The 22,882-nt window shown below is 39.2% G+C and overlaps 1 protein-coding gene and 1 non-coding gene across 5 annotated transcripts in view; one reads left to right on the top strand and one right to left on the bottom strand.

Moving 5' to 3' along the window:
• Positions 1-22,882, top strand: part of SLC35D2 (solute carrier family 35 member D2) — a 58,536-nt gene that overhangs the window by 29,054 nt on the left and 6,600 nt on the right. For 2 of the 4 annotated variants that reach the window (XM_018052479.1, XM_018052477.1), the window contains 3 exons: positions 6,756-6,858; positions 8,322-8,414; positions 13,275-13,342. In XM_018052479.1, the coding sequence (XP_017907968.1) occupies positions 6,756-6,858; positions 8,322-8,414; positions 13,275-13,342 (264 nt within the window). Of the gene's footprint in view, positions 1-973; positions 1,043-6,755; positions 6,859-8,321; positions 8,415-13,274; positions 13,343-22,882 lie in introns of all 4 variants that reach the window. The other 2 variants (XM_018052476.1, XM_018052478.1) reach the window with 2 other exon arrangements.
• On the bottom strand, positions 12,729-12,800 carry TRNAE-UUC. Its single transcript has one exon. It is a non-coding gene; the product is annotated as a tRNA-Glu (tRNA).

The following is a 22,882-nucleotide window of genomic DNA, read 5'->3' as shown; positions in this document are numbered from 1 at the left end:
GTGCAGGAGATCAGGGAAATTCATTCTGATGCAGTAATTATGATGTAATGTCAGAATAAATTAATTCTTATAATGTTGGTTTAAAATTTTCATGTAAACATATTCAGGTTGACTCTAAAATGGTGATTCTTGGTTTTGCTGTGGAGATTACTAAACAATGAAATTAGGATGATGGTCCAGTGTTCTAAGCTTTACTATTGAATTTTATCTTAATCTTTGGATGCTTGATAAAAGTATAAACCAACTAGACCTACCAGCAGGAGCTCTTCTGCTTTTTTTTTTTTTAATTGAAGGATAATTGCTTTACAGAATTTTGCTGTTTTCTGTCAAACCTCAACATGAATCAGCCATAGGTATACATATATCTCCTCCCTTTTGAACCTCCCTCCCATCTCCCCCCCCATCCCACCCCTCTAGGTTGATACAGAGCCCCTGTTTGAGTTTCCTGAGCCATACAGCAAATTGCTGTTGGCTATCTGTTTTACATATAGTAACGTAAGTCTCCATGTTACTCTTTCCATACATCTCACCCTCTCCTCCCCTCTCTCCATGTCCATAAATCTGTTCTCTATGTCTGTTTCTCCACTGCTGCCCTGTAAATAAATTCTTCAGTACCATTTTTCTAGGTTCTGTATATGAGAATACAATATTTATCTTTCTGTTTCTGACTCACTTCACCTTTTATGCATTTTGTCCCAGCATCTCTCTAGTGAGAACAGAGAAATAACATTTGTAATTAGATTAAGACAAATATTTAAGAAATAGAGTAAATTTGGTTTGATTTACTAATCCATTTAATGTGCTTTTAGTGCTCTTTTTACATAAAGCATTGTCCATTAGATTTTATGGTAGCTATAAAACTGTTAACAATGTCTATTCTCAGTTTATTTAAAAGTATAATTTGTATTTTTCCTCTCCTCCTCCTTTTCTTTATCTATCTACCTATCTATCCTCCACTATTTATTTATTACAGGAAACAATATTCCTTGAACATCATTGTCAGTGTCTTTGCCATCATTCTTGGTGCTTTCATAGCAGCTGGGTAAGACTTTGGACTATTTCTGCTCAATAACTCCTTTGTGTCTTTGACAACAGGCCTGGCCCTGTCCTCATTTTTCATTTTCCATCTGGTTGCAGTTGAATTGAACAGCTAAGAGACAAATCTGTTGATGTTAGTGGAACCTTCATATATTACTGTGAAAGTCAAACTGAGTTCCAAGTTGTCCAGATCATTTCCGAGAAATATGTATAGCGAGCATTACAAGATATTAATACAGCTTTTCTTCATAAAAGAAATGAACTGTGTACTTTTATTACTGAATGTTTGTCTTCAATATAAAAATTTTACCAAGAGTTTTGAGATGTTCTTAGGCTAAGAATATAACAGATTTATAAAGCCCTTATATGCTGATTTGTTTTATCCTCCAGTAATGACTTAGCGGTCAATATTTCCAAGGGTGGAATACTCTCATTAAATGTATTTGTATGTTTGGGACATGAGCCAATACCAGTGTATGACTGCTATCTTATTCATTAATAAGTCTGACCAGGAATAAGGACTTCAAGTTTGCATCTGAAAGCAGGCACTCAGACTCCTTTTATAGCACAGTGTTTAAAGTATGTGTGTAGTTACTTTTCTTGGGTTGGAAACCTAACCCTCCTGTCTGTTAGCTCTTTCTTAGCCTCTCTGTGCCTGTTTCCTCATTTATGATACATTTAGCTATTTGTATCTGAGGCTTTTGCATCTATGGATTTAACCAGGTATGGATCAAAAATATATTTTTTTAATTCTAGAAAATCCCCAAAAGCAAAACTTGAATTTGCTGTGCACTGGCAACTATTTACATGGTATTTACATTGTATTAAGTATTATAAGTAATCTAGAGATGATTTAAAGTATATGGGAGGGTGTACATAGATCAGGGCTTCCCTCGTGGCTCAAATCGTAAAAGAATTCACCTGCAATGCAGGGGACCCAGGTTTGATCCCTGGGTCAGGAAGATCCCCTGGAGAAAGGAATGGCTACCCACTCTAGTATTCTTGCCTGGAGAATTCCATGGACAGAGGAGCCATGGGCTACAGTCCATGGAGTCACAGAGTCAGACACGACTGAAAGACTAACACCAACAACATAGGTTACATACAAACTTTGCACATCGATTTATATCAGGGGCCTGAGTATGCACAGATTTGGGTTCTGCACGTGGAGGGGTTAGAGGTGTGGGGTCCTGGAACCAATCCCCTGTGGATATGGAGGTACCACAGCAATCGAAGAGAAAAGCCTACATGAAGTGCAGGGAAGAAAGAAAAGGTTGGAGGAATTTCAGTTAAACTAGTTTCATTAACTCATTTAGAAACAAGAGTTCTGGATCATCAATTGCAAATTAGTGGTGTGGGCTACAGAGCCAGGATGTCTGGAACCTTATTCTAGTCTCCTCACTTGAAGTGAAGTGAAGTCACTCAGTCGTGTCCGACTCTTTGCGACCCCATGGACTGTAGCCTACCAGGCTCCTCTGTCCATGGAATTATCCAGGCAAGAGTACTGGAGGGGGTTGCCATTTCCTTCTCCAGAGGATCTTCCCAACCCAGGGATTGAACCCAGGTCTCCCGCATTGTAGACAGACGCTTTACCGTCTGAGCCACCAGGGAAGTCCCAGTCTCCTCACTTACCAGCTGTATAACTGAGAACAAGCTACTCAACCTCCCTGTATCTCAGTTATTTTGACTGTTAAGTGAAGATTAGAATAGCATCCCCCTAATACAGTCACTTGTGAGAATTAAATGTAATAGTGAGCCAGGATTCACTCTAATTTATGGCTGAGTCCAACAGAAACATGTTGCAGCATTTACTGTATGCCAAGCATCATTCTATGTGCTAAAGAATCTAGCAGTTAATAAAACAGACAAGAATTCTTACCTTCATGGAGTTTCCATTCTAGTAGACAGTGACAGATATTAGCAATAATAATGATGTTTATTATTGCTATATTGCAAATAGGGGAAAAAGTGGAAACAGTGACATATTTTCTTTTCTTGGGCTCCAAAACCACTGTGGATGGTTACTGCAGTGATGAAATTAAAAGACGCTTGCTCCTTGGAAGAAAAGCTATGACAAACCTAATAGCGTATTAAAAAGCAGAGGCATCATTTTGCCAACAAAGGTCCATATAGTCAAAGCTGATTTTTCCAATAGTCATGTACCAGTGTGAGAGTTGGACCATAAAGAAAGCTGAGCGCCAAAATATTGATGCTTTTGAACTGTGGTGCTGGGGAACACTCTTAAAAGTCCCTTAGACTGCATGGACATCAAACCAGTCAATCCTAAAGGAAATCAACCCTGAATATTCATTGGAAAGACTAACGCTGAAGCTGAAGCTCCAATACTTTGGCCACATGATGCAAAGAGATGACTCATTGGAAAATACCCTGATGCTAGGAAAAATTGAAGGCAAAAGGAGAAGGGGATGGCAGAGGATGAGATAGTTAGATAGCATCACCAACTCAATGGACATGAATTTGAACAAATGCTGGGAGACAGTGAAGGACAAGGAAGCCTTGTGTGCTGTGGTCATGCAGTTGCAGAGAGTGAGACATGACTTAGAAACTGAACAACAAATTATTGTTATAAATGTGTTTAGTCCTTTACCTAGGCCAGGGTTTACTATTTGAATTTTTATCTGTAATTTCCTCTTCTCCAATTCTAGCTATGTCTGAGCTGGCCTGTTTGGTTTCATTGCTGGTCCAGACATTAAGCAGCCACACTTAGAGCCTAAGTTTTGGTCATGAAGACTTTTGTTCAAACATAATAAGATACATAAAGTAGCTAAAAATGGGATTTGTTCTATTGAAAGTGCCTTCCTCCTCCAGGGCTCTGAGGTCTCCACTGGGCCTCCTCTCTTTTCTAGGTTTCTTGGAGCTCAGTTTGAAAACCACTGACTTAGAATCATTGAAGACTTTTACAGAAATTAGTTTATAAAAATGTAAGTCTTTGATGAAGAATGGCAGTTCAGGTACTGTGTGTGTGAAGGCACATTTCCAGAAGCGGTTAGTAGGAATTCAGCTCATATTTAACATATGTGATAACTCTAAAGAGCTGAAAGGGTAAATAGTGTTTCCTGAAACATCTGACTTCTACCCAAGAGCCAGCTTGGAGTAGTAATTCTCGACTTTTTCTTTCCTCAGCACCCACAGAATGGATAACCTTCTTATGGGTAATGAGTGCAGTCTTAGCTGCAGGCCAGCTGTAACCCCACCTTTCTTTGCTGTCACTCAAATTAATTAATCAAATGCAAGTATAGATGAGCCAGTTTGGGCTGCTGAAACAAATAGACCCCACATCTTGGTTGTTTAACATACCAAATATATTTTCCCCCCATTCCACGTACATACCAACATCAGTTAATGCTGTGGGGGTGTTCTGCCCATTAATAGCTACTCAGGGACCCAGGCTGATGGAACCTCTGCCTCAAAGGGGGTTTTCTTTCTCATCAAGAAAGGAAGAAGATGTGTGGGGAATTGTACATTCACTCTCCAAAGTTTTCCCCAGAAGTGACATGTGTTACCAAAGCATGGCCAATAACAGTTAAAATAGAATATCTGTGAACACCCCTAAATGACAATCCCGAGGGTTAACCATGACTCTGCCCCCATCTATAACACAAGTAAATTCTTCTCAAACTTCTGTGCTTTCACAACTGGCCTAAACAGATGATGTTGGGAATTCTTGGTCCCCCTCAAGTAGGAGATGTGAAAACTCCAAGAATTCCACTAAGGCTCTCTGAGGAAGTAAGTAAAATACTTCCTTTCCATTCCTCTGGAAACTTCAGGTTTTTGCCTGTTCAACTCTTTGCCATCCTAAGGATGGCAGATTCTTTTTTTTTTTTTTAATTGATTATACAAAATCCTTATTTTATCTACACTGTTTTGCATTTTCCAGATAATTCAGTTTAGACTCTCAGGAGCTTCCATAGAATCTTGTAACATATGCCAGTCCTCTGTAATAAGCCCATCTTCTGTGCAGGTTCTACTTTACACTGAGCTGAATGGGGTAGGCATGATTTGGAAAACTCTCCTTTGAGAGGTTCTATTTTTGTGATTGAACCACAGAATTCTGATTTACAATGATTTAAAATTATAATGTCACAAATATATTTGTAGGTAAGTAATACCAATGGAAGCTTCCGGCAAAGTCTGGTTTAATCTGCATTCCAATCTTGATGCACTTTTTGCATATTTCCCTCTTTTTGGTTAGAAATAATCTTATTTTGATACTGAAGGGGACAAGGATATGCCACCCCAAAATGTGCCACGTTGACATAAATGTTATTTTGAGTTGAAGGCAATTGAGAATCAACATGTGTGGGAAGAGTTCTCTGCCTTCCCCTTTTCTGCATAAAAGTAGACCATAAATTTCCCTTTGTGAAGGTGTCCCTGGTCCTTAGTCAGAATAGGAAAGCAGTTCTTATCACCAGACACAGAGAGTCAGCATCAAGATGAGTCAGCATAAGCAAACCTTATTAAAATAACCCTTATCTTCCATAAGTTTCCTCTATTTATTTCCCAGTGCCTTTTCCAGAATTTATTTATTCCTTGAAGCCCCCACCCTCTGCTATGTTTATGTGGTATATAAACTCCATAGTCTAACCACTTCTTTGAGTTTCATTTCTTTTCTGTGAACTCCTGTGCATGTAAAATATTTAATATGATTTGTATTTTTTTTCCTGTTACTCCATTGTCAGCTAAATTTGCAGGCCCCCCAGATACTGACCCAAAGATGATAGAATAAACCTCCTTGACAATATATAATTCATAAGTATATTATTCATACTTAGTAATTATGACATGGGTGTGGTACTGTTTGCAAGGTCCAGTGCAGGTGATGAATCATATCTGGGCTTAGCTGTTGGTTCCTCTCCTCCCTTTGCCATATTCCCCTCAAATATGTTTATAGTAGTGTTGTTTATTTAAAATGGAAATGGAAGAGAAGGCTTCAAAGAATGGGGAGAAAGTCCCATGGACGGAGGAGCCGTCCATGGGGTTGCTGAGGGTCAGACACGACTGAGCGACTTCACTTTCACTTTTCACATTCATGCATTGGAAAAGGAAATGGCAACCCACTCCAGTGTTCTTGCCTGGAGAATCCCAGGGACTGGGGAGCCTGGTGGGCTGCCGTCTTTGGGGTCGCACAGAGTCGGACATGACTGAAGCGACTTAGCAGCAGCAACAGCAGAGGACATGGACCCTGCCTTTCCTTTTTGATAGACAGGATAGTGAGGATACTGGTGGTAAAAGTAACTGTTAGGGGACCAGATGGAAGTGTCAGTTCCTCCTTTGACCTCTTTGGCCTGTCACTGCCCGGCTGTCTCCAGAGGGCTGTACTCTGGGGATGGCTCTGTGTACCACAATAAGAAAAGCCACAGGTGGGTTGAACAAATCACTCCCCTTAGGAAAACAAGGCTCATGCTGATTTATTAGCAAAAGAATGGCTTCCTAGTCAAAGGTAGATGGTTAATGTCTGTCTGGTTTTAAGCTGTTATGATTAAGTTGAGGCTTCCTGGTGGCCTGATTTTGTTCTTGTCTGGAGGCAGGGGAGAAGAATCAGCCATTCACCGCCACACAGGGGGAAAGTATGCCAGAGAAAAGGCAGTTTTACCAGCACTGCAAATGGATTTGATCAGGGAAAGAGAAAACAGAAGGCCTTTGAGGCCAAGCTGTGAGTTTCTGATAATCATATTCCTTTGTATTCTCCCTCCCAGTTCTGACCTTGCTTTTAACTTGGAAGGCTATATTTTCGTATTCCTGAATGATATCTTCACGGCAGCGAATGGCGTTTACACCAAACAGAAAATGGACCCAAAGGTACCAGACTTTCACTTCTTTGGCTTTTAGGCTTTGTCATCTGACCCCTGAAATAACATGAAAAAATAAACTTGTAAAGCGGGCATGTAATTTAATTTACATGTTATGATCTATGGATTCCTAATTTCTTTTAAATTATACTGTGCATAGATCTTGTTATTCCTTGTCATGCAAAATTTGGGGTGAAAATTAGGTAGGAATGGAAAAACAGGCACTATTTTGGGTGCAAAGAAAGAATGCTACATAGAAAGGGGATCATTTTGAAAGGCAAGGTGAAACTAAAAGTTTTTTTTACCATCACCATCAGTGATCAAGTAAAGTCAGGAGTATTCTGAAAGCAACTCTAATTTGAGAGTCTGGAGATGTGGGTTACAGATACAAGTATTGCTGAAGAAAGTGAAAGTGAAGGTCACTCAGCAGTGTCCGACTCTTTACGACCCTATGGACTCTAGTCCACCGGGCACTTCAGCTCATGGAATTCTCCAGGCAAGAATACTAGAGTGGGCTGCCATTCCCTTCTCCAGGGGATCTTCCTGACCCAGGGATCAAACCCATGTCTCCTGCATTCTTTATCATCTGAGCCACGAGGCTGACAGGTTAATGTGACTTCACTTCTCCAAACCTCAGTTTCCTCCTCTGTGGAGTTAGATCACTGGAATGGATAAATGATAAGGCCCTTTCATGAGGGGCGGGTGGGCAGATGGGCTTTCCTCCCATGTGGCTGCCCCTGGGTTGGAGCTCCCAGCCCTTACCTCCACCCCAGCTGTGCAGGAAGCTCTGGAGGATGGGCCAGGCATATGTTCCTTTGTTCCCAGTTCTTTGTGTTGACCGAGGATGTTTGCTTTGATGGACAGGCTTATTCCTATGAGCTGTTTTTTATCTGCACTGCATTTTTCATTTATTTGTCAATGGCAGTTTTACGTAACTGGGTTTGTTGCCTTTTGAGAATCACAATATGTCACCCTGTATGGAAAGTGGTGGATGTAGTCTCTTTAATGAAAATTAAATTTATGCAAGATTGGAAACAAGATACCTGGTGTTTTAACCCTGCTGTTCCTTAATAGAAGGAGCAGATGTTTTTAAGAAGTTTTGTTTATATTAGCATTTTTAATGCTATTGACTTTGTTCCAGACTTCCTGTTCTGAATAGCATGCTTAAAAAAAAAAAGGGAACAATTAGCATGTTAAAGATTGGTGGAACCTCGGAGTCCATCCAGCTCCATCCATTTTATATCTCATTTTTTGGGTAAAACAAATTTTTTTTAAAAATCGCAGTATACTTGAAGCATTTTATTTTATGCCAGAAGTTTGCTGAAAATATTCAAAGACAGAACTGGTCTGAATGTGTATTCTAACTCTGCATAAGTACATGGTTGTATAAATAGCTCCAGGCGAATAAATGGCTCCAGGAAATCTGACGCTTTATATTTCTAAAATTGAGTGGAGTTTTCTTGGCTTTTGCAGGAGTTAGGGAAATATGGAGTGCTTTACTACAATGCCTGCTTCATGATTATCCCAACTCTTATCATTAGTGTCTCCACTGGAGACCTTCGACAGGTAAGCTGATGATAGTCATTCATTCTTACTTAGCAGTCTTCACAATTTTAATATTTAACCTGCAGTACTCATTAAAATAAAAAGTGTATAAAGGAAAAAAGTGTTTAAAGGTAACTAGGATTTCCAAAAGCAAGATGTTTGATATCCTCAGTAATACCTTTGGCACTTTCCTTTCTTTGCATTTGTCTTTAAATCCCTGGGAAGTAGCGGGAAGTAGCCAAAAAGACTCTGGCCTTGAAGCGTTTAGCAAGACAACAATAACTAGAATCTGGGGTTTGAGTCTCCCTTTCCCCTTTGTTGGTGTGAGGACCCTGGGAAAGTTAATTAACATTGAAAGGGATTTTGATAGTTTAAAAAATGGATTTACTTATTTATTACCTTTATTATGGACATTTGGAAACATACATACAAAGTAAAGAATGATTTGATGATGGATTTTAAAGCTAATCCCAGATGTCATGGCATCTGCCTCTAAATATTCCAGGATCTGGAATTTTGAGGTCTTGTTCTTTTGGTATTTGCCCTGTTCACTTATCTGCTGCATACCTGTCAGAGACAGGTAAATTAGCAGAAGGATATGAGGTTCAGCTGCGGCATGGGGGTATTTCTTAGGGAGGGTGGATGTTCACTCCATAACATCCACAATGGCCACCTTGAAATGTGCTGGCTCAGAAAGTTGCCAGACATACCACTTGAAGTTCGTGTGAGAAACGAGATGTGCTAGGCAAAACCCTTGTCCAGTGTGGCCTCTGGCCTCTTCCACAGATGCCCACCCCACCCCTTGCACCAGTAGCCAGGCATTAACCCTCATTAATCCAGTTGTTGCTAGGCTGGGGTGGTGTTTACAGCCCCCCTACCCCTGCCACCACAGCAGACATTTACCTACGATATGACAGCATTTCTGCATTTAACAGCATGGTTGTGTGGTGCACACTGATTGAGCATCAGTGCCCCTTGTTGCCTGCTGGGGGTTTGAATGACTTCAGAAGGCTGCAGACTCCTGGGGACTCCTGGGGTGAATATTAGGGCTTCTTGTTGCTTCTCAGAACTATACTTTCTCCCTTTCCTGATTCCTTTCTCAGAACAAGGGAATAGTGGACTGGCTTAGTAGCAATGTCCCCAGGGGTAAACATCCATTTCCATGTGTTTATATTGAAGACTACCAAGAAACACCAGTTTTAATATAGGAGTCTCAGTTTGTGAACCTGGGCCTCACTGTTAATTCAGAATATTGGAAGTTAAAGCAAGTGTCTTTATTAATAACGAGCAAGGGCAGAATATCTAAAAACACAGTGCTTATTTTTCAGTTACCATTAGTTAAACTAATTTAGTGCCAGCAGCCTTACATAAACAAGATGAAATTATGAGCCCTCAATGAAGTAGTCCTATTGGCTTGCTTCATTTCATTATTATAAAAATGAGTTTTTCTTTTGAGTCTCTGGAATTCATCTCTTCTGAGATTCTGATGCTTTATAGCTTTTCAGATATGTATTTATTTCTAAAGGATAAATCTAGAAACTCTTAGAACACTTGATTGAAACTAAAAGCTTGTTTCACCATAGAAACAATGTTATGAATGGCATAGTGACCAGAAACTGAATTTTAGGCACCTTTTGAAAATAGACTATGTGTATTATGTTAATAATTTATAACTGTATTTCAATAGGAATATGTATTTCTACATTCAAGTTATTGACTTACAAACTTATAGCCTGGTGCTTTCAGAAGTTGCCACCTGCTGTAATTATTATTATTATGCAGAATTATTATAGTTTCTCATCTAATAATAAAAATAGCTAATAATTATTGAGGAATCATTCTATCAGACATTGTTTGAAACAGTGTACATGAACTGTCTCATTACATTCTCACAATAGCCTGAGGAGAAGGTATTATTAATTATCCCCATTTTATATGCAAGGAATCTAGGGCACAATATTTAAATAACTTTCCACGGAAAGTAGGTGAGAGATCCAAGAGGCTGTCTTGCTCTAGAAACACACCCTCTGCTGTAATCTCAGTTTTTGAATTTGTATATTGAAAGTGTTTGTTTCTTTCCTTCATATATGAAAAAGCATGACCTATCACTATAGCTTAGAAAGTATAAGAGACCTTAGATTTTCTTCAGCTTACTCAATTCTAGTGTTCTAGGAGAATATTGTATTCCTATTCTGACTTTCCATGCTGGAGTATCTCAGTATTTACCCTATCTAGCCTCTTCCATTTGATCAGTCTCTTAAGATTTCAAACAGAAGTTCCTATAGTTACCTTAGAGCCCAAGCAATGATAACTATTCTCTGAAATTCCAGATGGATCAGAGCTAAATATATAGATTTATTTAAACATCTATAAGAAAAATTATTATCAGAAAAATATTTTTTTCTATAAGAGAAGGCCTCTACAAAAATACAAAAGTCATTAAGTTAAAAATTTGACTAACTTGTTATATGGTAAGAGATGCTAAAAGAGATGAGATACTGTAATCAGTATAACTAACAAGTTAGTCAAACTTTTAACTTAATGACTTTTGTATTTTTGTACTGTAATCAGTAATTTTAAAAAACTCTGTAGGAAAAATGGTAGGATTTTTATTTCTTTCACTTCATTGTTCTGCCCTGTGTTCACTGAATCATCATGAATTTCTTCCAGCTGGTCACTTTTAACCATGGCTGAATCCATTTTAGACTGTGAACAAAATATAACAAAGTAGTGAACTATGTAATTAGGTGTGTTAGTCTGCAATATAAAATTGCATTTTATTACCAAGTTTGGTTTGATTGTATTGAAAGGTGATTGGTGAATTTGAGTGAAAGGTTAACTGCTCTTGTTAATGGAAGGAGTACTTTGATGAGTCATTTTTCCCAGTTGACTGGAAGAGTCAGAGATTCTGTTGAGACTCATGTGTGTGACTCACTGTACTCCTGGACCTTGGACTTCCACAGTCAGCAGATCTGGTAATAGCACCTTGATTCTGTTTGTGATTAACGAAGTCAGTAATGCCAGCTCCTCTTGTTAACAAATTAGGCTCTTGGAAAATAATGTGTAGACTTTCTTTAGTTAATCAAATCACTGCAATAAGTTCAAAGTACATTTAATGTATTGCAGTTGATGGATAGAAATAAATAATAGGACTTTTTTCTGATTTAAAAAAATAATGAAAAATGAAAAAGATTCACATTCCAACATACTTTCACAGAACTAGTAAGTTTAAAGCAGGAAGTACTTTGTTGTTACTCGTTTTAAATTATTTTCTGTTTTCAAATGAGTATCATTCTATGTGATTTTTTTAAAATGCCACCAGCACAGCTTCATCATTATTAAAGGAACAGAATAAAACTAAAATCTACTGAAGTTGGCAATGAGTCCAAATATTTTTTATGAAAATTACCACATAGTACTCAATGGCTTATGTGGTATCAAGAACATACAGTTTTTATTTACTGTTTTCATAAATACTCCCAGTTCTCTGAGTCGATAAGTGTTTCCTATCTTTGGTTTGAAGTTTGGGGCATGTGGCTTTCTCTTATTCCCAATTTTATTTAACTTTTTAGACAGAGTGTTTTCTGTAAGTTTCTGTTTTATTTTGATCTTTTGACAATCTTGGCATAAAATGTCCTGATGTTTTCTGACCCTTTGATTGGCTTGGGGCTTGCCAGCAAGACAGATTTATATTTACTATATTTTTTATTTCAAAAGTAAGTGTTAAAAAGAAAAGTTTTATTATGAAAACTTTCAAACCTATTCAGAAGGAAAGAGAATAGTATGCAGATCCCATGTACTCAACCCGGTTTGGTGGTTATCAGCATTTAATGTGTATTTTTTTCATAAGAAAGGTGGGTAAAGTGTTACTGAGGAAACAGTGACAGTAAAGTGTGACAAAGCTGTCCTAGTCAGAGAAGAGAACTCCACTTTAATTGGTTTAAAAATTTGAATTATAAACTTAAGGAGGAGTTAGTGTTAAATCTATAAAGTTACTAAAACTTGGCTAACAAAGTATTGCTAAATAGAAGTCATATTTAATCATGTTCTTCAGCACATTCTTACATATAGTCTTGAGTCACTGCAAAATCATTTTTGGATTCAGGCAAGGGAAAAATCATGAATACAATACTCCTTTTTATTGTTATCTATCTTTTCTAAAGGGTTAACTTTATTTTCTCACCTAGGGACTAAGAGAAGAAGCTGAGCATTAAACTTCTCTACCAGCTCCTTTATCCCAGTTACTTGATTGGTTTGTAAATAGGAAACAATCGTTTATTTGTTCATGATACTTTTAAGGATCTATAAATTCTTTTTTTTTTTTGCTGCTCTTAGTTCCCTGACCAGGGTTGGAACTTGGGCCCCAGCAATGAAAATGCTGAGTCCTGGCCGCTGGACCATCAGGGAATTCCCCTTCCACTCTTTTCCTTTTGTGCAAATTCTTAAAAATAGTTTGTGAACTTAAAAGTTTTCTTAGTCTTGCCAATATTATTAATTTTATAATAAACTTTCTTTTAAGATTATTAAAAAGTGAACACAACCTTGATTTTATGACTAGAAATTAGTAAAAATTTTAAAACAGCCACAGCAATAATAACTGTCATTTTGTTCTTGCCACCTGCCAGGTTCTAAACAGTTTCACTAAATCCTCACATTGACCTTTGAGGCAGTTTTTAAAATAATACTTCCCATTTTGTGAAATGAGCCTCAGGTTCAGAGAAGAAAAGTAATTTGCCCCATGTCTCACAGCTGATATTACCCAGGAGTTTTGAAACTGTATTTTTCTGTTTGTGAAAGTGGAATTTGTACTAGAATGTGCAGATTGATAAAACCAGTATTATTGTTCTAACCATTAGTTTTCTTTGCTTTTTTAAACAATAGGCTACTGAGTTCAATCAATGGAAGAATGTTCTGTTTATCATACAGTTTCTCCTTTCCTGTTTTTTGGGGTAAGAATCCACAGATAAGAAGCTTTGGTCTCTTGTATCCCTTGATAAGTCAAATCAAAATATACATTCTCTCTGCTTTGTCAAAATCCCTTAGTCTGTGCTTCTCCAGCTTTTTCTGAGACGTAGCCCTGTAGCAGCCCTGGAGAAGGAAATGGCAACCCACCCCAGTACTCTTGCCTGGAAAATCCCGTGGATTGAGGAGCCTGGCAGGCTACAGTCCATCGGGTCACAAAGCGTTGAACATGACTGAACAATTTCAAAAAGCTCTGTAGCAGAGGCGTGGATCGGGACCAATGACCTCCAAAATATGATGTTGCCTATTGATTTCTGCAAGTTAGTTTGAAATAAAGTCAGCTGCCCTATCACATTCAAATGTGTTTTTTTATCTTTGTCCCAGTGTCCCAAGTTTCCCAAGATTCTCACCTCACATAAATATGTGGAAATAACCATTTTCTGTCGTGCTGTACCTGTTATATTCAGGGTGTTTTCTGAGGAGATTTGCCCAGGCCGTTGTCCAATAATTTTAGGCTTTTGTTCTTATAATTTTCCTCAGGTGTATCATTCTGTTGAGGGGCCTTGCAGCTTGTGTCTTTTTATATGTTCCCCAAACTTGAAAATTCCCTTTCATAAATAGATAATACATACAGTTCAGTTCAGTTCAGTCGCTCAGTCGTGTCTGACTCTTTGCGACCCCATTAATTGCAGCACGCCAGGCCTCCCTGTCCATCACCAACTCCCGGAGTTCACTCAGACTCACAACCATCGAGTCAGTGATGCCATCCAGCCATCTCATCCTCTGTCGTCCCCTTCTCCTCCTGCCCCCAATCCCTCCCAGCATCAGAGTCTTTTCCAATGAGTCAATTCTTCGCATGAGGTGGCCAAAGTACTGGAGTTTCAGCTTCAGCATCATTCCCTCCAAAGAAATCCCAGGGCTGATCTCCTTCAGAATGGACTGGTTCGATCTCTTTACAGTCCAAGGGACTCTCAAGAGTCTTCTCCAACACCACAGTTCAAAAGCATCAATTCTTCGGCACTCAGCTTTCTTCACAGTCCAACTCTCACATCCATACATGACCACTGGGAAAACCATAGCCTTGACTAGACGGACCTTTGTTGGCAAAGTAATGTCTCTGCTTTTGAATATGCTATCTAGGTTGGTCATAACTTTTCTTCCAAGGAGTAAGCGTCTTTTAATTTCATGGCTGCAGTCACCATCTGCAGTGATTTTGGAGCCCCCCAAAATAGTCTGACACTGTTTCTACTGTTTCCCCATCTATTTGCCATGAAGTGATGGGATCAGATGCCGTGATTTTAGTTTTCTGAATGCTAAGCTTTAAGCCAACTTTTTCACTCTCCTCTTTCACTTTCATCAAGAGGCTCTTTAGTTCCTCTTTACTTTCTGCCATACGGGTGGTGTCATCTGCATATCTGAGGTTATTGATATTTCTCCTGGCAATCTTGATTCCAGCTTGTGCTTCTTCCAGCCCAGCATTTCTCATGATGTACTCTGCATATAAGTTAATACACACAATATTAATAAGGTATTAATTAGAATGTTTAATTATTAAATATTAGATTAATTAATATGTTAATATTAATAAGATAATACATACAACAGGTAAATAATTCAAAAGCTGCAAAAGGTTGCACAGGGGAACATAAGCTACCCTCTGTTCTTCCCTGCCTTGTGGCACTCACTGAAGTTTTCCTCTTTAGAAGTTTTGAAGAGACCTCCTCTCCACTGCTTGAAGTCTTTGAAATATCCTTCCTGGGCTGGGCTCCATGTACACGCAAGCACCTGTGTCTTACTCCATGAGAAAGGGTCTTTGAATGACTGTCTGGAATTACTTGTCAAAAGATTTTTCCTGTGAAGAAAGATGAATTTCCCCTTATTATATTTTTGATTACTAGTACTACAGTTTTCATTGTTGTGAGATTGACTGAGACAACTCATTGTGTCTTTGATCAACAGTCTTCAATTCTTAAACCTGATCTTACTTGCAGCAATGTAGTCTCGTACAGTAAAAGTGTTTATGTATATTCTCCAGCTCAGTGATTCTTTCTTTAGCTGTGTCTGATTTAATGTTTAACCTATTTCTTGGAGCTTTTAAAAAATTTATAGTTTATTGAGGTATAGTTGATGTACAATAATATATAATGACAACCCACTCCAGTATTCTTGCCAAGAGAATCCCATGGACAGAGGAGCATGGTGGGCTATGTAGTCCATGAGGTCGCAGAGTCAGGCATGACTTAGTGACTAAACAACAGCAATTATATATGTTTCAGGCATACAGCATAGTGATTCACAGTTTTTAGAGGTTATAGTTCTCCATTTATAGTTATTATGAAGTATTGGATATATTCCCTGTGTTGTACTATATATCCCTATAGATTATTTTATATATAGCAGCTTGTACATTTTAATCCCTTATTCCTTTCTCACTCCTCCCCACTGGAGTTTTTGATTTTAAGAATTTTATTTGTAAAAGTTCCACAGTTTTTTTTTAAACTTAATCTGTTCATTCATGACATTCTTTTGTTGGTTATCTTTGTGACTGTATCTTTTATTTCTTTAAATATTACACACATAGCTATTCTGTATCTGATGATTCTAATACCTGCAGTTCTTGAGAATCTAAATATATAGGTTGTTCACTCAATATGTGTTTGTGAGTGTCATTATGGTTTGTTTTCTTGTGTATTTGGTGACCTGTGATTTGTAAGCATATGATTCAATCTTAATTGTTAGGATTAATGTTAATTAATCATAATTTTATGGACCAAAATTAGGAATTTGAGAAACTTTTGTGAATGGACAAATTGTTTTTAGTCTCGTTGGTAGCCAGGTGTGCTCCTGACTTGGACCACTCTGGCCTTTTTGAGGGTCTGGGCTCAGTGGGCTAGTGTCTCTTCTCATTTGAGGTTTGGCCCAGGGCTCAGGCCCAGAGAGTGTTGTTTCGCAATGGCCTCTGCCCTGACGAACTCTGATCCTGTACCCAGTTTCTCCTGTTTCCAAAGGAGGGATTTTGGGCAACCTCTTGTGCCTCTTTCAAACCAGCAATCTCTCAAATAATGTGTTCTTTCCAGGCATTGGTTGTTTGGCAATGCTGAGTACTAAGTGCTCCCAGAACTTCGGCTGCCATTGTTGAATGCCTAACCATAGTAAGATATTTATATCCCAGCTTCTGACTGAGAACAAAGAATTTTGAAAAAAATCTACTAACCTGTGTTTGTGAGTTACTCTTTGTCAGTTACCTTCCCCCCATTCTGATAATAAAAAATTCAACTCATATCACACAGACTCAGACTAGTACCTTTCCTTGCCTAAGCCTATGTTCACCTATATGTAAACAGCACAGTCAAGTTTTAGTTTTATCTTATGTCATTAGAAACTTGATGAGATACTGCTTTTTTTTTTTCACTTGCTCTTGTAGCCATTACATTCAGAAAATCAAGAAACAAACCCTTTGATGTCAGCTGTCTGCAGTGAGTGGTGGGGTAAGCAGTGCCTAGATGTGAGTTGGCAGCTTCTGGGGCTTCTTTGTCAGAATCTTGACCCCATCTGTCTACAACTCTACACATTTTTTTCCCCAGTTAATAGTGTGCTTCCTAGAAAATAAAGATGCTCTTGATAAATGTTCTTAATTGTTATTTTATGAGTAGTCATTTTGCAAGTAAAGTCTAATAAAGGCATAGTAATTAAAAATAAATCAGTAAGTGATAAAAACAATATTTCAGATTCTACAACTTTAAAGATTAAAATTAGTAAGTCCCAGTTTTTTGGAGAAGGAAATGGTGACCCACTGCAGTATTCTTGCCTGGGAAATCCAATGGACAGAGGAGCCTGGCAGGCTACAGTCCATGGAGTTGCAAAAGAGTCAGACACCATTTGGTGACTAAGCAACAGTTTTTAAAGGGGGTCTTTTGAGGACATTAATTCATGGCATCAATCTAACAGTTTGGTGCCTCTCCTCTGAAATCAGATGGCCTGGATTTGAATCCTGCCTTTGCCGCTTTTTAGTTCTGAGTCTGTGGACTAGTTATTTACTCTCTTTGAGCCTCAATTTCCTTATCTTTAAAACAGGAACAATGAGGCTACATAGCTGATTTGTAAAGTTCTGTGAATTGTGGATTGTTCAAACTCATGTCCGTTGAGTTGGTGCTGCCATCCAACCATCTCATCCTCTGTTGGCTCCTTCTCCTCCTGCCCTCAGTCTTTCCCAGCACCAAGTTCTTTTCCAGTGAGTCAGCTCTTCACATCAGTTGGCCAAAGTACTGGAGCTGCAGCTTCAGCATTAGTCCTTCCAGTGAATATTCAAGACTGATTTCTTTTAGGATTGATTGGTTTGATCTCCTTGTAGTCCAGGGAACTCTCAAGAGTCTTCTCCAGCACCACAGTTTGAAAGCATCAGTTTTTTGATGCTCAGCTTTCTTTATGGTCCAACTTTCACATCTGTATATGACTACTGAAAACAACTATGTTTTGACTATATGGACCTTTGTCAGCAAAGTGATGTCTCTGTTTTTTAATATGGGTTTATCATAGCTTTTCTTCCAAGGAGCAAGTGTCTTTTAATTCTGGGGCTGCAGTCACAGTCTGTGGTGATTGTGAAGCCCCAGAAAAAAAACCTGTCATGTTTCCCTTTTTTCCCCATCTATTTTCCATGAAGTGATGGGAAAGGAGGCCATGATCTTCATTTTTTGAATGTGGAGTTTTAAGCCAGCTTTTTCACTCTCCTCTTTCACGTTTATCAAGAAGCTCTTTAGTTCCTCTTCGCTTTCAGCCATTAGAATGGTATCATCTGCATATCTGAGGTTATTGATATTTCTCCTGGCATCCTGATTCCAGCTTGTGATTCATCCAGCATGATGTACTCTGCATTTTGTTGTTGTCGTTCAGTCACTCAATCGTGTCCAACTCTTTGTGACCCCATGGACTGTAGCATGCCAGGCTTCCCTGTCCATCACCAACTTGTGGACCTTGCTCAAACTCATATCTGTTGAGTCGGTGATACCATGGAACCATCTTGGCCTCTGTCATTCCCCTTCTCCTCCTGCCTTCAAGATTTCCCAGCATCCCAACTTTTCTAATGAGTTAACTCTTCACATCAGGTGACCAAAGATTTGGAGCTTCAGCTTTAGTATCAGTCCTTCCAATGAATATACGATTTCCTTTAGGATTGATGGGTTGGATCTCCTTGCAGTCCAAGGGACTCTCAAGAGCCTTCTCCAACATCACAGTTCAAAAGCATCAATTCTTTGGTGATCAGCCTTCTTTATGGTCTAACTCTCATATCCATACATGACTACTTGAAAAACCATGGCTTTGACTATATGGATCTTTGTTGGCAAAGTAATGTCTCTGCCTTTTAATATGCTGTCTAAGTTTGTTATAGCTTTTCTTCCAATGAGCAAGCATCTTTTAATTTCATGGCTGCAGTCACCTGCAGTGATTTTGTAACCCAAGAAAATGAAGTCTGTCACTGTTTCCATTGTTTACCCATCTATTTGCCATGAAGTGATGGGACCGGATGCCACGATCTTAGTTTTTTTGAATATTGAGTTTTAAGCCAGCTTTTCCATCCTTCTGTTTCACTTTAATCTGCAGGCTCTTTAGTTCCTCTTAGCTTTTTGCCATAAGGGTGGTGTCATCTGCATATCTGAGGTTATTGATATTTCTCCCAGCAATTATGATTCTAGCTTGTGCCTCATCCATCCTGGCATTTCATATAAGTTAAATAAACAGGGTTACAATATACAGCTTTGATGTACTCCTTTCCCAATTTGGAACCAGTCTGTTGTTCCATGTCTGGTTCTAACTGTTGCTTCTTGATCTGCATACAGGTTTCTCAGGAGGCAGGTAAGGTGATCTGGTATTCTCATCTCTTTAAGAATTTTCCATGGTTTGTTGTAATCCACACAATCAAAGGCTTTAACATAGAAAACAAAGCAGAAGTAGATGTTTTTCTGGAATTCTCTTCCTTTTTCTATGATCCAACAGATGTTGGCAATTTGATCTCTGGTTCCTGTGCCTTTTCTAAATCCAGCTTGAGCATTTGGAATTTCTTGGTTCACATTCTGTTGAAGCCTACCTTGAAGGATTTTTAGCATTACCTTGCTAGCATGTGAGATTAGTGCAATTGTGTGGTAGTTTGAACATTCTTTGGCAGTACCTTTCTTTGGGATTGGAGTGAAAACTGATGTTTCCCAGCCGTATGACTACTACCGAGTTTTCCAAATTTACTGGCATATTGGGTGCAGCATTTTAACAGCATCATCTCTTAGAATTGTAAATAACTCAGCTGGAATTCCATCACCTTCATTGGCTTTGTTCGTAGTAATGCTTCCTAAGGCCCACTCGACTTCACACTCCAGGATGTTGGCTCTAGGTGAGTGACCACACCATCATGGTTATCCAGGTCATTAGGACCTTTTTGTATAGTTCTGTTTATTCTTGCCACCTCTTCTTAATCTCTTCTGCTTCTGTTAGGTCCATACCAGTTCTGTGCTGTATTTTGCCCATCTTTGCATCTATCCCCTATTTTCTTGAGAAGATCTCTAGTCTTTTCCATTCTATTTTTTCCTCTGTTTCTTTGCATTGTTCACTTATGAAGGCTTTCTTATCTCTGCTTGCTATTCTTTGGAATTCTGTATTCAGTTGGGTATATCTCTCCATTTCTCCTTTCTCTTTCACTTTTCTTTTGCCCAGTTTTTGTAAGATCTCTTCAGACAACCATTTTGCTTTATTGCATTTCTTTTTCTTGGGGATGGTTTTGGTCACCGCCTCTTGTACAGTATTATAAACCTCGATCCATAGTTCTTCAGGTGCTCTATCAGATCTAATCAAACCACTAGGCAATTCAGGTATGACCTAAATCAAATCACTTATGATTCAGTTCAGTCCAGTCGCTCAGTCGTGTCCAACTCTTTGAAACCCCATAAATCGCAGCACACCAGGCCTCCCTGTCTATCATCAACTCCCGGAGTCCACCCAAACCCATGTCCGTCGAGTCGGTGATGCCATCCAACCATCTCATCCTCTGTTGTCCCTTCTCCTCCTGCCCTCAATCTTTCCCAGCATCAGGGTCTTTTCTAATGAGTCAGCTCTTTGCATCAGGTGGCCAAAGTATTGGAGTTTCAGCTTCAGCATCATTCCTTCCAATGAACACCCAGGACTGATTTCTTTTAGGATGGACTGGTTGGATCTCCTTGCAGTCCAAGGGACTCTCAAGAGTCTTCTCCAACATTCCAGTTCAAAAGCATCAGTTCTTCAGTGCTCAGCTTTCTTTATAGTCCAACTCTCACATCCATATATGACCACTGGAAAAACCATAGCCTTGACTAGACGGACCTTTGTTGGCAAAGTAATGTCTCTGCTTTTGAATATGCTATCTAGGTTGGTCATAACTTTCCTTCCAAGGAGTAAGTGTCTTTTAATTTCATGGCTGTGGTCACCATCTGCAGTGATATCGGAGCCCAAAAATATAAAGTCTGACACTATTTCCACTGTTTCCCCATCTATTTGCCATGAAGTGATGGGACTGGATTCCATGATCTTAGTTTTCTGAATGTTGAGCTTTAAGCCAACTTTTTCATTCTCCTCTTTCACTTTCATCAAGAGGCTTTTTAGTTCCTCCTCACTTTCTGCCATAAGGGTGGTATCATCTGCATATCTGAGGTTATTGATATTTCTCCTGGCAATCTTGATTCCAGCATGTGCTTCTTCCAGCCCAGCATTTCTCACGACATACTCTGCATATAAATTAAATAAGCAGGGTGACAATATACAGCCTTGACATACTCCTTTACCTATTTGGAGCCAGTCTGTTGTTCCATGTCCAGTTCTAACTGTTGCTTCCTGACCTGCATATAGGTTTCTCAAGAGGCAGGTCAGGTGTTCTGGTATTCCCATCTCTTTCAGAATTTTCCAGTTTATTGTGATCCACAGAGTCAGTTGCTTTGGCATAGTCAATAAAGCAGAAATAGATGTTTTTCTGAAACTCTCTTGGTTTTTTGATGATCCAGTGGATCTTGGCAATTTGATCTCTGGTTCCTCTACCTTTTTATTATCTCTTCTATTATGTGTACTTCATCTTCAGTCAGTTTTAAGTCTGAAAGTGATTTAGAAGAAATCTTCTATTTTTTCATGATGCATTTTTCAGAATGCTGCTTTCTTACAGTTTCTCACTCGGAAGACACTGTGATCAGATCATTTTCTTCTTGGCAGTAATACAAACCGTTGTAAGCTTCTGAGCACATCCTTGGTTTTCAGAGCAGCTGGGACTGGGCTCGGACTGTCCCTTCGCTTTGGTTCAAGCTCAAGGAGCCACAGGATTAATGTGTGCACGTTCCAACCCTTGACTCCGGAGAACTCTCTGTCAGTTTCTTATTTTCACTGCTTTCAAGTTTGCGTTTCCAACTTGCTTTTTCTGACCACCCAACCTCTATCCAGAGTTGAAAATGTAATTTAAAAACCTTGAAAATGTACATTAAGAAGCCAACCGAGTGGTGAAAGGGCCAGATTTTTCTTTTGAGCTATGGTTAAGGATTAAACTAAGGAATGCTATTTGTAATCAAGAATTTGTAAATAAAACTTATGATGAAGTGAAATTGCATTAGGCAGGTAAACCGGATTCTGGGAGCCATGATAATTTAATACAGGCAAAAGTAAAATAAGACTGAAATTTAAGTAGACAAACTAGATTTTAAAAAGCTAGTTCTGCTGGTCTTTTTAATCTTGCCCAGAAGTGACAGGTTTCGGTTTGTTCCCACCAGCAGCTGGCACCAGCCCCCAGGCCCTGGAGGCAATTATTTCACTCTGTTTCTGCCCCAGTAGCAGCGTCTTTGATGGGCTTCCCTGCTGGCTGAGTCAGTAAAGGCCTAAATGTCCCTGTGTCCGCCTGCAGCTCAGGAGACGCAGGTTTGATCCCTGGGTTGGGAAGATCCCCTGGAGGCGGGCATGGCAACCCACTCCAGTATTCTTGCCTGGAGAATCTCATGGACAGAGGAGCCTGGTGGGCTACAGTCCATAGGCTTGCAAAGAGTCAGCAAGGACTGAAGCACCTGAGCATGCACACAGCAGCCTCTTTAATCTCACTGAAGCAGTAATATGTTCCTTAATAGAAATACAAGAGTATCTGTTTTCCCTGCTGACAGTATAAAAAATGTTCTATTCTTGGAAACTTCACCGATACTGCCAAGATGTAGGGTCCAAGACAAAACGATTCTGCTGATTGCTTGGGCACTGGAGTGACAGAACCTTCAAAGAGTTTGGATATCCCCATCGTTGCCCAACAAAGCACATCCTAGTGTGAACTCAATGCTCCAGGAAAATGGGCCATATTTATCCCATGACTTTGGCTTCCTTGGCACACCACTGAGGTCTGGGGTAAGAGCGAGTTCTTACTAGAGCTGGGCAAGATGAGAGTACTTGATGTTCTTTGAAATCTGGAATAAGAGAGTGTTATGCTTGGGTATCATTGTGATTGGTGGAAGGAATGTGGAAGTGGCCTTTTATTACTCGAACATTTGTGTTGG

The sequence above is a fragment of the Capra hircus genome, chromosome 8, assembly GCF_001704415.2.
Source record: "Capra hircus breed San Clemente chromosome 8, ASM170441v1, whole genome shotgun sequence".
In the NCBI taxonomy this organism is placed as follows: domain Eukaryota; kingdom Metazoa; phylum Chordata; class Mammalia; order Artiodactyla; family Bovidae; genus Capra; species Capra hircus.
The sequence above is the reverse complement of the archived record's forward strand: the minus strand, read 5'-3'. Positions and strand labels throughout refer to the sequence as shown.